Source organism: Stegostoma tigrinum, chromosome 20 (genome assembly GCF_030684315.1).
Source record: "Stegostoma tigrinum isolate sSteTig4 chromosome 20, sSteTig4.hap1, whole genome shotgun sequence".
Taxonomy (NCBI): Eukaryota; Metazoa; Chordata; class Chondrichthyes; order Orectolobiformes; family Stegostomatidae; genus Stegostoma; species Stegostoma tigrinum.
The window spans coordinates 57,115,843-57,131,532 of NC_081373.1; the positions used below are offsets into that span (position 1 = coordinate 57,115,843).

Consider the following 15,690-nt stretch of genomic DNA (forward strand, 5'->3'; position numbering starts at 1 on the left):
CCTTATCGAACGCCTTGCAGAAATCCATATACACCACATCAACCGGTTTACTCTCATCTACCTGTTTGATCACCTTCTCAAAGAACTCTAAGGTTTGTGAGGCACAACCTACCCTTCACAAAACCGTGCTGACTATCCCTAATCAATTTATTCTTTTCTAGATGATTATAAATCCTATCTCTTATAACCTTTTCCAACACTTTACCAACAACTGAGGTAAGGCTCACTGGTTTATAATCATTTATCCATTATCATTAGCAAGCACTGGTTCCCATTTTTGGTTATAAGGAGCGGACCTTCACAATTACAACCCATGCAAAAAAGGTTCTTCAAATGTGGAAATTGGCATCAATGGGGCTGGTTTTCTCACTGCCTGTGGATTTCCTACCATTTGACACATATAACAGATACAGCAAAATTCAACTACATGTAATCCAGGCCAATAAAAATGCTTCTGTATCTTAGCCTGAGTCTTCCTCATTCTTAGATGACCTCTTACAAATAATTCATGTGCTACCTGCAATACTTCCTGTCTGTATTCTACAGGCAACACAATCTGGTGAACTTCTGCCCATTTCTCATCTGCTCTAACCTGCAAAGGTCTCCATTTCCACCTTAAGAATTTATCCTTAAGGTCACATGATTCTGGAATAGACTGACTCCTTTTCCGAGTAGGCTTTATATCATAAATCTTTATCATTTTCTCTTTTTGTTGTAAGTCCATTAATCTTTCAGAACTAAACACCTCTGCTGATTCTCTACCTGTACGTTTTTCTTCGTACCATTTCATCAAACAAAAGTGTCAGCTAACAAGACATCTATGATCTCATCTTTCTCTTTTCTTTCCTTTCTTGTTTTGACTCATGGCTGTGGGATCTCGTCACCACACAGTCCAGAAAAATTCCAAAGTAATTTTCTTTTAAGTCCTCAGTTCCCGGGTTTTCTTTTGGCTTTTCTATTTAAAATGGGCATCACTCCCACCTGTGATCCAACTATATTGCTTCCAAGAATAAACTGTACACGTGGAATAGCCAATTTTTTTTCCATCACTTCCACTATCGCTTTCCCAGTCCTGATTGGGTTTCCTCGTCTTACCTTACACAGGGAACACTACTATTCTCTCCATATATTCCACGGATTACCGCTATCTCAGGCAATATTTCAGAAGGAATGCAAATATTTTTATCTTTTACTATTAGGGACAGACTAGCTCCCATAACTCTCAACATTTTAACTTCTTTACCTACCTGAGTAAATCTTACCAATATAGGTCAAGTCTTTTGAAAAGATCAGGCGCTATCTTGCTAACCAGCCCTTGATTAGACCGTGTGATGTCCTGCAGCTCCTTGTCTTCTCTCGGGATTTCCTTCATTACGTCAACCAGTTCCACTGGGTTATCCTCTTATACTATTATTTTCCCAGTGCCTTTCTTAAACCACCAGCACTGTTACTTTATGTCCCCCACAATTTTGCCATGAAAACACCCAAGGCCTTTCACTTCTTTTCCACTCTCTGGTCACATCTTCAACCCCCAGAACCCCTTTAGCAACATTAAGAGCCAGTTCCCGATTTATGATTTAACCAAGAAATCAAAATTATACAGATTTCCCACTTCTCACTTGAATTTTACTTATAGACCTATATAGGACACTAGTCCCCAAGACTGTTTAAATCTACTGTGAGCTTTTGTACTCTAAATCTGTTCAGATTGCCCAAATCCCAGACAACAAGCCCCCAAAATGTCACAAAGCAGAAGTTGACCCCCCCCATCCCAAGAACTAACACGAAAATACCCAAAAAGGAGTACCTCACCTTATAATCTGTGAAAGAAATGTTAACAGTGGTGTAACCAGCCATTCAGCAACTTCTAGTTGTTAAACAAAATAAATTCCTGACACTCACTTTACAAATCAACAAATAACAATTTATTTATCTAACAGTGAACAAACAATTAAACTAAATAATAAACCGAATAAATGCCGAACAGCCAAATACAACAAGATTCTAATAGTATGCTGTTCCAATAAATACAAATCTCATTCATATATATAACGATAGAATTTAGTCTCTCGAAATTACAGCCAGGTTACGTGTATTCCAGAATGGCCTGTCGATTCGTCTGTCAGGAACGTCTTGTCCATTGATTCTTCCATCAGGAATATTAACTAGCTGTGACATGGGTACCATTGATATTTAGATGGTGCTTTCTCTAAGACCTAGAGGACTCTGTCAGAGCCAGTGATTCTCTCAAGAGCTGAGGGCTGTTAACTCTGGTAGATGGCAGTTAGCGCTCCCGTTTTTGTCCAATTGGCCTTTTTTTTATACCCTTAACGACATATCAATTTCTTACAATAGGATTGCTCCATGTTGTCAAAACCATCAGATTTAAATTTAATTTCTTTTTTGGTATCTAACTACGTGGTTCAAATTGACTGTCTAAATTCAAAACTTAGCGTCTTGGTAAAAAGTGCTGCTTGGCCTGCTAACTGTAAGGCCTTTCGATACAAGTGCATCAATTCGGGTGTTCTCTGTGTATTTGCAAACTTTCAAGCTGCTGCTCACAGACAGCCATTTAAAATTGCTGAGCACAGAAAAATCACATAATCTTTTGAAGGGACCGTGCAATCCTTCCCCACTAGCATTTTATAAACACCAAATTCAAACTTCCTGCCACCCAATCCACACATACTGTACCCAACTTCGCAACAATCAGAACAGCCATGATCTTTGAAAAAAATTAGGGGGTATTTAACAGCAGTTGAGAAGGTGGTCCCTCAGAAATTCATTTTGCCCAACACGTTTGTCATACATGCGACCAGCGAGGTCAAGAAGAAAGATAGAATGGAAGCCTGCCCCAATGTAAAACAATGGACCATAGCTCAGAAGGCAGGGTGTCAAATAGAAAATTTGGTAATATCTTACTCTATAACTACAATCAACAGGTTGCAGGAATCACAATATTCCATCTGATCAGAGATAGTCTTGACAGCCACTTTTCCATTCTCACTCAGCCACATTTTTTACAAATGGATTATAAATATCTTACTTTGAAGGTACACAAACAAAATATTGCAATAGCTGGAAATCTCAAATAAAAGCAAAGTATTGGAGAAAGTCAGCCAGCCTGGCAGTTTCTGTGGAGACATAGTCAGCATTAATGTTTCAAATCCATTCTGACACTTCTTTGAAACTGTAGGGGGTTGGAAATGCTGGTATATGTACTGTCGACAAAGTGGGAGGAGCAGATGTTGAGGGTGCACGGCGAAAGACAGTTAACATTCCCTTAATGTTCTGCAAGAGTACTTTGCTTTCATTTATGTTCAGTATTCTACCTTCTATATAATGCTTTCCATAAATCCCTGAGCCAGTCAAAGCCCTCTATGACATTCAGAAACTTTCAATCCCAATTCCCACTACAGGGAATTGCTTCTTGGTAAGTTATCTCGAACAAGTGTGTTTGCTCCTTCACAGGTTTCCATCAATTAAATAAAACAAGTCGTCTAAATCTTTCTTTCTGACCTGGTGGCTTTGAACAGATCTCGGTATGGATCTACATGTAAAAAGGTACAATCTTTAGTAGTCTGCAATGCCAGTCTATACCTCTCAAAATTCTATCCTGACCTACACCTTTACATTCTGGTATCTCAGACAATTAGCTCTATCAAATTTCCAGTTCTCAAGATTCCTTCACTCTACCATAAAGAATTTTGAACCATCTTCAGCTTGACCCGAATTTTCACTACCAATACTGCAGTGTCAGCAAAGATGATAGTGACCGGGATATGCCTTATAAAATAGGGCAGATGGATGTTTTAATGAAAGACTGATACACATTGTTAATCTTAAGAAAATGTTATCAAAGGATGTTCTTCAGCCAAAACTTTGTTGTACTGTGTCTCCTTGCTTACATCACCAGCTGTCCTCAAACTATCATCTAATATTCATTCCTGGGTTTAGAAGTATCTGTATCCTTTCTTCTCCATGCCATTATTCTTTGAGGCAAAAATCTTCTGGATCATACACCCCAAAAATGCTTCTTCCTCTTGTAAAAACGGAAAGAACTGCAGCTGCTGTAAGTCAGGAACAAAAACACAGTTGCTGGAACACTCAGCAGGTCTAGCAGCATCTGTGAAGGAAAAAACAAAGTTAATGTTCCGTGTCCTGTAACCATCCTCAGAACTAAGGGTCACTGGACCCAAAACGTTAACTATGTTTTTAACTTCACAGATGTTGCCAGACCTGCTGAGCTTTTCCAGCAACTTTGTTTTTGTTCTTCCTCTTGTATGTTGTTATTAGCAGCTGGTTTTTCAGCTCAGTAATCAGTTACCACACAACTTTCCTGCAAATATGCTATCCTGTGGATTGTGAGTAGCACAGATCATTCCTATTAGCACAGCTGCAGTAATACTATTAATTCAGCCTTGCCAGCTACCAATTATTTGTGATTAATTTGTTGTTTTATCATTTTTCTGCCTTTTTTGCATCAAAATAATCTAGTGAAGAATTGTTGGTGGTTACCCTGCTCTCATCTAATCACAATGACTTTGAAAAGAGCATAGGCTTATTTTGCAATCTGAGGCACTGAATGACAAGGAATAAAATCTGTCAAGCATTTGTGCCTGTCCCACTTTTGTTCTGATGCCACAAAACCTAAAGGGTGAATTTATGTAGCCTCAATTTCACAATGCTTCTTTAGGCTGTTTCATCACAAAGCATTGGACACTCATCTCTGTTATACCATACATTTTATCAGGTTATTGTGAAATCATCAATGTAATATTTGCAGCAAATAACTAAGCTGCTCTTCTGGTTCCTTTCACATAATGCATTAGTAGAAAATAACTTTCGTATTGCTCGTCTAAACAATGAGAAGGGAAAAAGTGACAATTTGCATTCATCAAAGCAAAGATTTTAAAAGGTTTCAAGTAGGTAAGCAGAGGCAAATATTTATCTGGGAAGCATGCCAATGTCAGTTAAGAGCATTTCTAATGCATACTAACACGTAATCAACCTAGAAATGCTTTTGCAAAATCTCCAGGTCAACTACTTACTTGATATTATCAACTAAACCATCTGCTGCAATTAGTCTCTCACAATTGTTGATTGGCAACCAAAGCTCATTTCTCCTTTCATATATGTCCAGTACTAAAATGAATGTGCAAATGTGACAGGACCTCTGTTATTGCTACCTAGTAATATGCAACGTCACTTGCTTTATTTAAGGCTTTCACAAAATCATCACAAAAAGAAACATACATAAAGTGAAGGACTTCCAAATACATGAATGGCGCGTAACCTTTCAACTTATAAAGTGTCAGCACAAATAAAATAAATTGGGGATACAATCAAAACTCTACAACATTTAACATGCACTATTTCCATAACTGCTGAGATTAATTTTAAACGTGATACCAAATATCTATAAGTGAATTGTTGCTAGGTCAAACTCCTGGAATTCCCTCCTTAATGAAATTGTGGGTTAACCCACAACAGGCAGACTGCAGCAATTCAAGAAGGCAGCTGACCACTATCTTCTCAATGGCAACTAGGGAAGAACAATAGATGCTGGCCGGCCAATGATACCCACATCCCACAAATGAATAAAAACTATTGATCAAACATAAAGAACACCAGCCTCCCACAGAATTCACAATTAGTAGCAGAAGGAAACTGCAAATCAAATATTCTTCAAGATTAAACTTCTGCTTAAACCCATGAAAGGAATTAACTTAAAATTTACTCAATGTACAATTTAAGGAACAGCACTGACTCCTTAACCACAATAACAGCACATTCTTTTTGATTTCAAAAAGGTCCTTCCACCAGTCACTGCTCTCAGTATCAGGAAAACTCCTTGCTGGGTGTACCTACTGCATATGGACTGCAAGTTTTCAAGATGGCAGCTCACCATCATGTTCTTAAGGCTAATTAGGAATAAGCCACAAACAATGCCCACATCCTGGAAAAGAATAAAAACGAACGGAAGAAAATGTGACAGGTGGAGAGAATCACAGTAGTAGTAGAGGGGAAAAGGAGAAAGAGGAAAAAAAAGCGTGGAAACCGACAGGGACAACTTGTGATGTTAATAAGTCTTCCAATTTAAGCTGACAAAAGGGCACTAGTAATAGATATTACAGTCATTAATTGTCCATGTCATCATGTTGACTGGTGATCAATTACTAGATCTCCAAGTACAAAATAAGAACACTTGTTCCAGAGATGAGTCATCAACAGTCCAACCTCATACTCAGGGAAACAAAGCCTACAGAGAAAGTTCCAGGTGCCATCACTATCCCCGAGTACATCCTGTCTCACCAACAGGACAGACCCACCCAAAGCAGTGGCACAGTTTCATGGAATTTGGAAGGTATTAACCTGGGAGTCCGCAGCATCAACTCTGAACTTCAAAGTCTCATACCAAGGAAATGTCCTGCAGATTATATTATTTCCCCTCAGCTATTAAATCAGTACCACTCCATATTGAACATAATTGGAAGGAGGAGGATGGCAAGTGCACATAATTTACTCTGGTTGGGAGATCTCCAATGTCTATCACCAAAGATGGTTTGGTCACATCCCTTCTGACCAAATTGGCAGAGTTCCAAAAGACTGGTTTGAGTCAAGTGCTAATGGATCAAGGATTGGTTAAATAACAGGAAGCAGACTGGGGATAAATGAGTGCTTTTCTAGTTGGTAAGCCTTGACTAGGGGTGTGTCTTAGGGATCAGTGCTGGGGCTGCAACTGTTTATAATTTACATAGACGATTTGTAGTTGGGGAATCACGTGTAGTGTGTCAAAGTAGATGACACTAAGAGGAGTGGTACAGAAAAATGTGAGGAGGACTCTAAAAGTCTGCAGAGGGATATTGACAGTTTGAGTGAATGGACGAAAGTCTGGCAGATGGAATTCAAGGCTGACAAATGTGAAGTCATCCAATTTGGTAGGAATAACAGTAAAAGGGGACTATTACTTGAACAATATGAGGTTTATGAGGAGAGACTGAGTAGACTGGGACCATACCCATTAGAATTTAGAAGAATGAGGGGGTATCTTACAGAAACATATAAAATTATAAAGGGATTAGATAAGGTAGAAACAGGGAGGTAGCTCCCACTGACAGGTGAAACTAGAACAAGAAGGAATAGCCTGAAATTAGAGGGACCAGATTTAGAATTAAATTGAGGAGGAATGTCTTCACCCAAAGGGTTGTGAATCTGCGGAATTCCCATCATCAATGATGGGGAAACTCAGAATAGCAGTGCAAAAGAGAAGGCAGAAGCATTTTCATCCACCAGGCATGCTGAATAGGTGATCCATCTCAGCTTCCTCTGGAGGGCCCCTCCATTACAGATGGCAGTTTTACAGTTCAATTAACTTCATGTTATGCCAAGAAACGCTTGAAGGCACTGGATACTGCAAAGGTCATGGGCCCTGATAACATTCCAGCAATGGTACTGGTACTGATGCCAGAATTAGCCACAACCTAGTCAATCGTTCTAATACAGCTACAACACCAATATCTAGCCAATGTTGTGGAAAATTGTCCAAGTATTTCCTGTTCACAAAAAGGACTGATCCAATCTGGCCAATTACTAATTATTAGTGTACTCTCGATCATCAGTAAAGTCATGGAATGGGTGATAGTCCAATGAGCTCAATATAGACTTGAGCAGAACGTTAACTTGCAGTTGGACACTTTATAGTCTCTTGGACTCAACTTTTTCAACAACCTTAGATCATGAACTCTGTCCCATTTTGTTTAACATTTTTACATTGCTGGATTTTAAAAAAAAGTTATTTGCTCTTAAATTCCTTTACACTTCATTTGAACAGTTGCTACATTTACTAGTTATCTGAATGGCACTCTTGTACTGTTTTACTTGTTTGGTTATGCCTCATTTTGATTTTTCATAACAATTATAAATCGATCTTTCCTGACTTCCACCATATCATCCTACTCTTCCACCCTTCACTTTTTCAACTGCTCAAAGCCGTTTATATTTTAAACTTGTGCCAGTTCTGATAGAAGTTTATCAAACTGAAACATTAACTCTCTTCACAGATGATGCCATATCACACATTTTCTATTTCACACATTTTCTGCTTTTCTATTCTGTCTTTCTTAGGGGTGGCATGGTGGCTCAGTGGTTAGCACTGCAGCCTCACAGCGCCAGGGACCTGGGTTCGATTCTATCCTTGGGCAACTGTCTGTGCAGAGTTTGCACATTCTCCCTGCGTCTGCGTGGGTTTCCTCCGCATGCTCCAGTTTCCTCCACAGTCCAAAGATGTGCAGGCTCGGTGGATTGGCCATGCTAAATTGCCCATAGTGTTCAGGGGCGTGTGGGTAATAGCGGGGGATGGGTCTGGATGGGATGCTCCAAAGGGCGGTATGGACTTGTTGGGCTGAAGGGCCTGTTTCCACACTGCAGGGAATCTAATCTAATCTAAATTTCCAGCATCCAGAGCATCTTGTTTTTTTCAAAGAATATTTACAAAGGTAATACCAGGACTGGGAGGTTTTACCCATCAGGAAAAGATGTACCCAGAATAGATTTTTTTTTAGAATAGAACAGGGTAACCTAACAGGAACCTTTAAAGTTAGGAAAGGTGTTTATGGAGTAGATACACAAACAGTGACTCCACTATGGGAAAATACAAATCTAGAGGCCAACAATATCATTCAATTAGGTGTGGAAAAAAAAGTAAGAAAATCACAAGGAACATATTTATCTAAGGTGCTGCTACTAAAGTCTGAGACAAACAGTAATGATGTGAACTCGAGATAAGCATAAAAAGGAGAAGGGAATTAATTGACAGTAATCCCGATAGAAAGGGTGAAAGGAGACTGCAGCAAAGCATAAACACCAGCAAGGACAGGTTGGACTAAATGGCCCGTTTCTGTTTATTCTATGGAATTCCATATAATATGAAAGTTTTTCCAAATTTGCCGACGATATAAAGTTAAGTAGGAATCTGTTCTGAGAAAGATGTAAAACAATTTCAGGGGGATTCAGACAGGCTTAAAGAATGAGCAAAAACATGGCAAATGAAATATAATATGGAAAAACAAGAGGTCAACCACTTTAGTAGGAGAAACAGATTTGCAAAGTGTTTCTTAAATGGTAAGGAAACTGCAATGTTAACGTACAAAGGGACCTGGGTGTCCTTGTCAATAAGTCACTAAAGGCTAACACACGTGCTGCAAACTTAATTTTTAAAAAAATTACAGGCTTAATAGATGGGGCAGCAAAGTGGAAATATTTGTGTGACTTTTACAGAGTGCCAGAATAGACCCAAAGAGCTAAATGGCTTCCTTCTGTGCTACAGCTTTCTGTAACTCCATAGTCTAATTTTATTTATTTATTGAATTTGATTTATTTATTTACTGTCACATGTACATAAGTATAGTGAAAAGCCTTGTTTACGAGCAGCACAGGCAAATCATAGCAAGCAAGGTCATACACATAACAGGGTGAAAAAAAAACTTAAGAAGTTATGTCACACACAGTGGGCGTTAGGCAAGGTCAACATTAGCAAGATCAGCATTGTTTGAAGTTAGAAACTCTAACGATGGCTGTAAAGAAGCTGTTCCTGAATCTGCTGGTCTGTGTTCAAGCTTCCGTATCTTCTGCATGACGGAACAGATTGTAGGACAGCATTGTTGGGGTATGGGTCTTCAATGATGCTGGTAGCTTTTCTGTAGCAACGAGCCATGTAAATGGAGTCCACGGATGGAAGGTTGGCTTCTGTGGCCATCTAGGCTGTGCACACAACCTTCTGTAGTTTCTTATGGTTCTGAGCACTGCTGTTGCCATACCAGACCATTATGCACCCAGACATTTGCTTTCAATGGTACATCTGTAAACATTGGTGACGGTGCTTATAGACATGCCAAATTTCCTAAGGAGCCTGAGAAAGAAGATGCGTTGTTGTGCCTTCCTGACCATTGCATCTATGTGGAAAGTCCAGGACAGGTTGTCGGTTATTGTCACTCCTAAGAACTTGACGCACTCGACCCTCAGGCGACCCAGGTCTACACATTCTCCCCATGTCGGCAAGGGTTTCCTCTGCATCCTCCAGATTCCTCCCGCAGTCCAAAGATGTGCATGCTAGGTGGGTTGGCCATGCTAAATTGTCTGTAGCGTTCAGGAATGTGTAAATTAGATGGGTTATAGCAGTACGGGTCTGGTTGGGATGTTTTGAGGATGTGTATGGATTAGTTGGGCCAAAGGGCCTGTTTCCACACTGTAGGATTCTATGATCTATGGCTTCTCAAATCTGAAACTATCATGGGCTCACTGGTCTGTAATTTCCAGGATTATCCCTGTTGCCCTTCTTTAAAATGGAAGTAACATTGACTACTTTCCATTCTTCTGGGGCGTCATCTATGGCTAAAGAGGATTATTAATGTCATGTGCTGTTTCTTCAGCACTGTCAAATCATGCACTGGCCGAACTCTAAATTGACTCTTGTAGCCCACTAAACTCCACTCATTAGACTGTGAAAGCATCATTAGCATTGATAATCAAATTTCAGGATTTGATTCTAATAACTTCCTGTAAGGTGAGGTAGGTCATAGTGTCCATGATAGAGCCTTTAGAAACCACTTTAACACAACAGGCAACTTAATCTCAAACTTCTCCCCAAGGAACGCAATGGCAAACAAGGCATTCTTCCTTCTCAAACATGAAGGTGCCCTCACTGCATAATGTACCTTCTTCTTTACTGTTACAGACAACAATTCGACTATTTAAGTCAACAAGAAACCTAGGCTTGAAATGCGAAGTTGACTTGGAGATCACAGAGAAGCAAATATGGAGTGGAGCTGACCGAGGGCAGACAATTAGTGAGTGTTCAGTGGAGAGAACACTTTGCAGAAGCTGTCAACTGAGATTCTGTATTCAATGTGAATGACTTCAACTTCATTCCTCAATATCATATCCAAATCAGACTCCCAGCTACCAATTCAGCAAGAAAGATGATAAACCCATGTGACAGTTGAAAATTAAAAGATTCTGCGGAAGGGTCACCAGACCCGAAACACTGACTCTGATTTTCTTCTTCACAGACGCTGCCAGACCTGTTGAACTGTCCCGGCAACTTCTGGAAAAATAAAAGGTCTCTGGAGTAGCTGGAATCCCTGGCAATATTCTGAAATTCAGCAGAGATACACTATTGGTACACTTGCCCAACCTCATCTGGGAACAGGAATGCATGCCAGGGTATCTCAGGGACATTAATATTCACCATACAAAAACAACGTCACATAAAATCCTTATTTTACTGCTAGAACTTTTGCCTCTGAGCTATTAAGCTGTGGGTTACATCTTGGGTTTGTAACTTTAGTCCAACTCCAATTCAGTACTGAAGGGGTGTTGTGCTGTGGGTGTCAGAAGAGATGTCAAACCAGGGTGCCATTTGCCTGGTTCATGAATGGATGGATGCAACAGATCCCATGCTACTATTCACTGAAGTGCAGAAGTAAGCCCATATTTATTCTTCAATCTGTATGCTATTATGCACACTGTATTGCAAAAATGAGTACACTTTAGAAGTATTTCATTTGTCTGGTCTTTCATATAAGACTTGACACAGTCCAATCTGCCTTCTAAATATAAAGAATCCCATGACATTGAGAACAACAGCACAGGTTTTCCAGCGTTTGCTGATCATGTAGCCCTGAACCAATTGGTCATTTGCCCACCATCTACTGTGGAATCCTGAAGTGCATGCCATGATTCATACAATTACCACAATACAGACAGTGCCTCAGTACCATATCTCTCAACGCCATTGACTGCTACTCAACTGTTTCATTGGTTGCATTTGGGACATGCATCTTGAGTTTAGTAAAAGTTTAAATACAATGCAAGTTTGTTCTTTCATATCTGCCTGAATTTGGACTCTGTAAAGAGTAACAGCTTCAAACATGTTCGAGCACGACACTCAGTGCTAGTTTTAAGGAATGCCAGTGTGTTGTGGTTTCAGGTCCATTGCTATTACTAAGCACAATAATCTCTGCATGAAGTGTAAGTGTCTAAACATAGTGGATGCTCTGTGTCAGGACACATTGTCAGGACCACATTAGGTCTCCACGGTTGGAAGCAGACTGTGTTGTGTACCATGGTTGGGGTCCCTCCCCGCCGTGGGGGTGAACCTGTCAGATCCTCAAAGTAACAACACTCCTTGCAGGGTCTTCATTGGTAGCTTTGTGCCAACGCCTCGGGGTGGGGGTTCTCCAGCCGGCACCCTGGGACGGGTTAGGCCTCCTGTGTAAGGACAGTTTGCAGTTGTGCCCGGGCGTGAACACTGCACGTCAATCCCTACGGCAGGAATTCACCGTTCTGGGTGGGAGCTCTCCAACCCCAACGCCAGGTCTCCTGGGTGAGGGCAACCTGCGCTGAGGGAAGGTGCTCCCACTCGGAGTTCCTATGAGTCACACACACTCACATAGAGATCCCAACCACTGCCCCTCCCTTTTGCCACTTACCCAGAAGAAAGTGGAGTAAACGATGAGCGTAATTTTGAGACAGATGTAGTCGAAGCGCTGGCAGTGGTTGCGCGGTCCCGTCCTGGACCCCCTACGCGCGCGCTCCATTCCGAGCGCGCGCTCCGCTCCGGCCGTTGGTCCGTCGCGCGACCACAACAAACATTCGTGGGGAACACCCGTTTCCGGCTCACCTGCCGGCCGGCTCCGCCCAGCTTTGCACACCCACCAACCAACAGGCTTAATCTCTCAGATGGACATTTGAACAACCAATCAAAGACAGGTGAAGCAGCAATCTCAAGAGACGCCAGTGAAGTGGAGCGAGCGGATCCTCGCGACAGGGTTTAGTATTGCACCTGGGCGAAGGAAGGGCTGATTCGGAGTAATGAGTGCATGAAAGGCAGATCAGATTTACAAATAGCTCTCTTTATAAGGTACTTCCTCAAACATCCTTTCGTGTGATTGATGTGGGAGGAAATGTGTGGTGGAAATTTTAGAGCTCGTAAGGTTCGTGTTGGAAATTCAATTCGGAGGATTAGAGGAATGCTCAATCTCAAAGGGTACTTTGCAAACGAAGCAAATGCAAGGGGAAGAAAACACGAGAGAAAGGACGTTGGTGAGGCCTTTTCCGTAGTAGTGTCCAGTTCTGGTCACCCAGTGATAGGAAGGATATTATTAAACTGGAGGGTTTAGAAGAGATTTACCGGGATGTTGCTTGGCATGGAACGTATGGGTTGTAAGGAAAGCCTGGATAGGATGGGACTTTTTTTCTACTGGAGGGTAGGAGGTTGAGAGGTCATCTCTTAAAAGTTTAAAAAAATCATGAGATGAATAGGTAGGGATAATGCTGCCATTTCCCTAGGATGGGGGCTTTCAAGACTGGGGGCACACTTTTAAGGTGAGAGCAGAAAGATTTAAAAAAGACGTGAGAGGCAACCTTTTTATACGGAGAGTCGTTCGCCATGTGGAATGAATTTCCAGAGGAAATGGTGATAGTGGGCACAATTACAACTTTTAAAAGACATTTGGATAAGTACATGAAAAGGAAAGGTTTGGAAGGATATGGGCCAGAAGCAGACAGGTGGGACTAGTTAAGTTTGGAATAATGTTCGACATGGATTGGTTGGACCAAAAGGTCTGTTTCCATGCTGTGTGACTCCTTAAGTAGCTCGTGTTTGGAATGCAGTGCCTCAAATTGAAGTGGATAGAAGTTAAGTTGAGCATGTGGGGTATTGGTGATTATTTGAAGAGAAACAAAGTGCAGGGCTGTGGGGAAAAAGGCAAGAGATTACTAGAAAGTCAAAATGCTCAGAGTTGGGGCAGACATAGTGGGCCACATGGCTTACTTCTCCACTGTAACAATTCTATGACTCTGGGTGGCAAAGAAGTGGCTATCTCACATGTCATAGATAATTCATCCTTGCAGATGGCCCGGTGTTGGCTGTGGGTTCGCAGATGATTTAGGATATGAACCAATCTTGGCCTTACAGGTTCACCCAATGAGAGAACATTAGGCAGAGTTGGGAGCACATTGTTGATTTGAGTAGTTTTTTTCCATCTCAGTGACTGATCTTGTTAGAAATTCTTTCCGTGAATCATCCTTCTAATTGCAACTAAACATCTGCCTCACAATGTTAATGGAACTTTGTGCAGTTTTGTGATTGTTGTGAACACATTTTCTTTAGTCCTTTGTGATCAAACTGTCTGGCAAATCTATTAATACGTGCTTGAGCAGTTTTGTGTCAGGCATTCTGATGACATGCGCAGTCCATATCGGTTTACCATGTGAGACTATCCTAGTTTTGACTGTCTTGGATGCTCATGTTTGTTTTTTTAACCTCCCCTCATAAATCCCAAGATGCTTCTAAGGTGGTGCTGTTCTAAAGTAAACTATATTGTTAACATATGGCATCTACAAGCTGTCCAAGCTTTAGCACTGATAGATGCATAGGACAACACTGCTAGATGGAATTTTACTGTAATGTTGAGGCTGATATCAAGATTCTCAAACTCGAGTGTGTGATTTACGAAGGAATCAAAAGTAGGCGCACATATGAGATCCCAAAGCATATTACAACACCATAAACAAAATGTGGAATATCGGGATTCTGAATAAAATTAGACTAAAGCAGGGAATGAAATGGTACTCAATGATAGAAACACATAGAAGTCAGGAGTTGCTTTCTTAAAACATAAATTGAAGTAGACAGTTCTGTGATTAAAACTAGTTAGTATCTTATGAATCTCTGATAGGTTAGAAAATTCATATTATTGTGTATGATAATAATAAAAAGCTTATCAGTTTTCTATTCTGCTTCTTTACCAAGAGGTGTCTTTACTAATGAGTTATCTCTGTTTTGTTGAACTGATGAGTGAGATAGATTTCTGGGGATATTTTGTTGATAGTTCTGAGCTAAAACATTTCTGAACAGGGGGGACTAGATATTGCTAATTACTGCAAAGTAGGTGGCGTCATAGAATCATACAATCCCTACAGTGTGGAAGCAGGCCATTCGGCCCTTCGAGTCCATACTGACTCTGCAAAGAGCATCCCTCCTATTCTCACACTTCCTACTCTATCTCTGTATTTCCCGCAGCCAGTCCACCTAGCCTGCACGTCTCTGGACACTACAAAGGCTATGGCCTCTGACAACATTTGGCAATGGTACTGAAGACTTGTGCTCTAGAACTTGCCGTTCCCCTGGTCAAGCTCTTTCAGCACAGTTTACAACAGTGGCATCTACCTGATGAGGAAACTTGCTGAAGTATGTCCTCTGCAGGACAAATCCAACCCGACCAGTTATCACCCCATCAGTCCACTCGCAATCATTACTAAAGTTCTGGAAGGCATTATCAACATTGCTGAGCAGATGCCGCTTGATAGCAACAACCTGCTCACTGATGCCTGGTTTGAGTTCCACTAGTGCTGCTCAGCTCCTGTCCTTATTACAGCCTTAGTTCAAACATGGACAAAAAAAAACTGAATACCAGAGGTGAGGTGAGAGTGACAGCCGTTGACATTAAGGCTGCACTCGATTGAGTTTGGAATCAAGGAGCCCTGGCAAAACTGGAATCAATGGGTATCAGGAGCAGAGTCTGTGCTAGTTGAAGTCATACCTGGCACATAGGAAGATGGTTGTGGTCACTGGACATCAGTCATCTTCGCTCCGTTTTCTTTTTTTGTCTTGTCTCGTTCTTAAAT

The 15,690-nt window shown here is 41.0% G+C and overlaps 1 protein-coding gene across 1 annotated transcript in view; it reads right to left on the reverse strand.

Annotated features, from left to right (window-relative positions):
* The window catches only part of tspan15 (tetraspanin 15), a 99,320-nt gene extending 86,646 nt beyond the window's left edge, over positions 1-12,674 (reverse strand). Inside the window, exon 1 of the mRNA XM_048551154.2 lies at positions 12,492-12,674. Within this exon, the coding sequence (XP_048407111.1) occupies positions 12,492-12,599 (108 nt within the window). The 5' untranslated portion in view covers positions 12,600-12,674. The remainder of the gene's footprint in view (positions 1-12,491) is intronic.
* Positions 12,675-15,690: the final 3,016 nt, after the last annotated feature.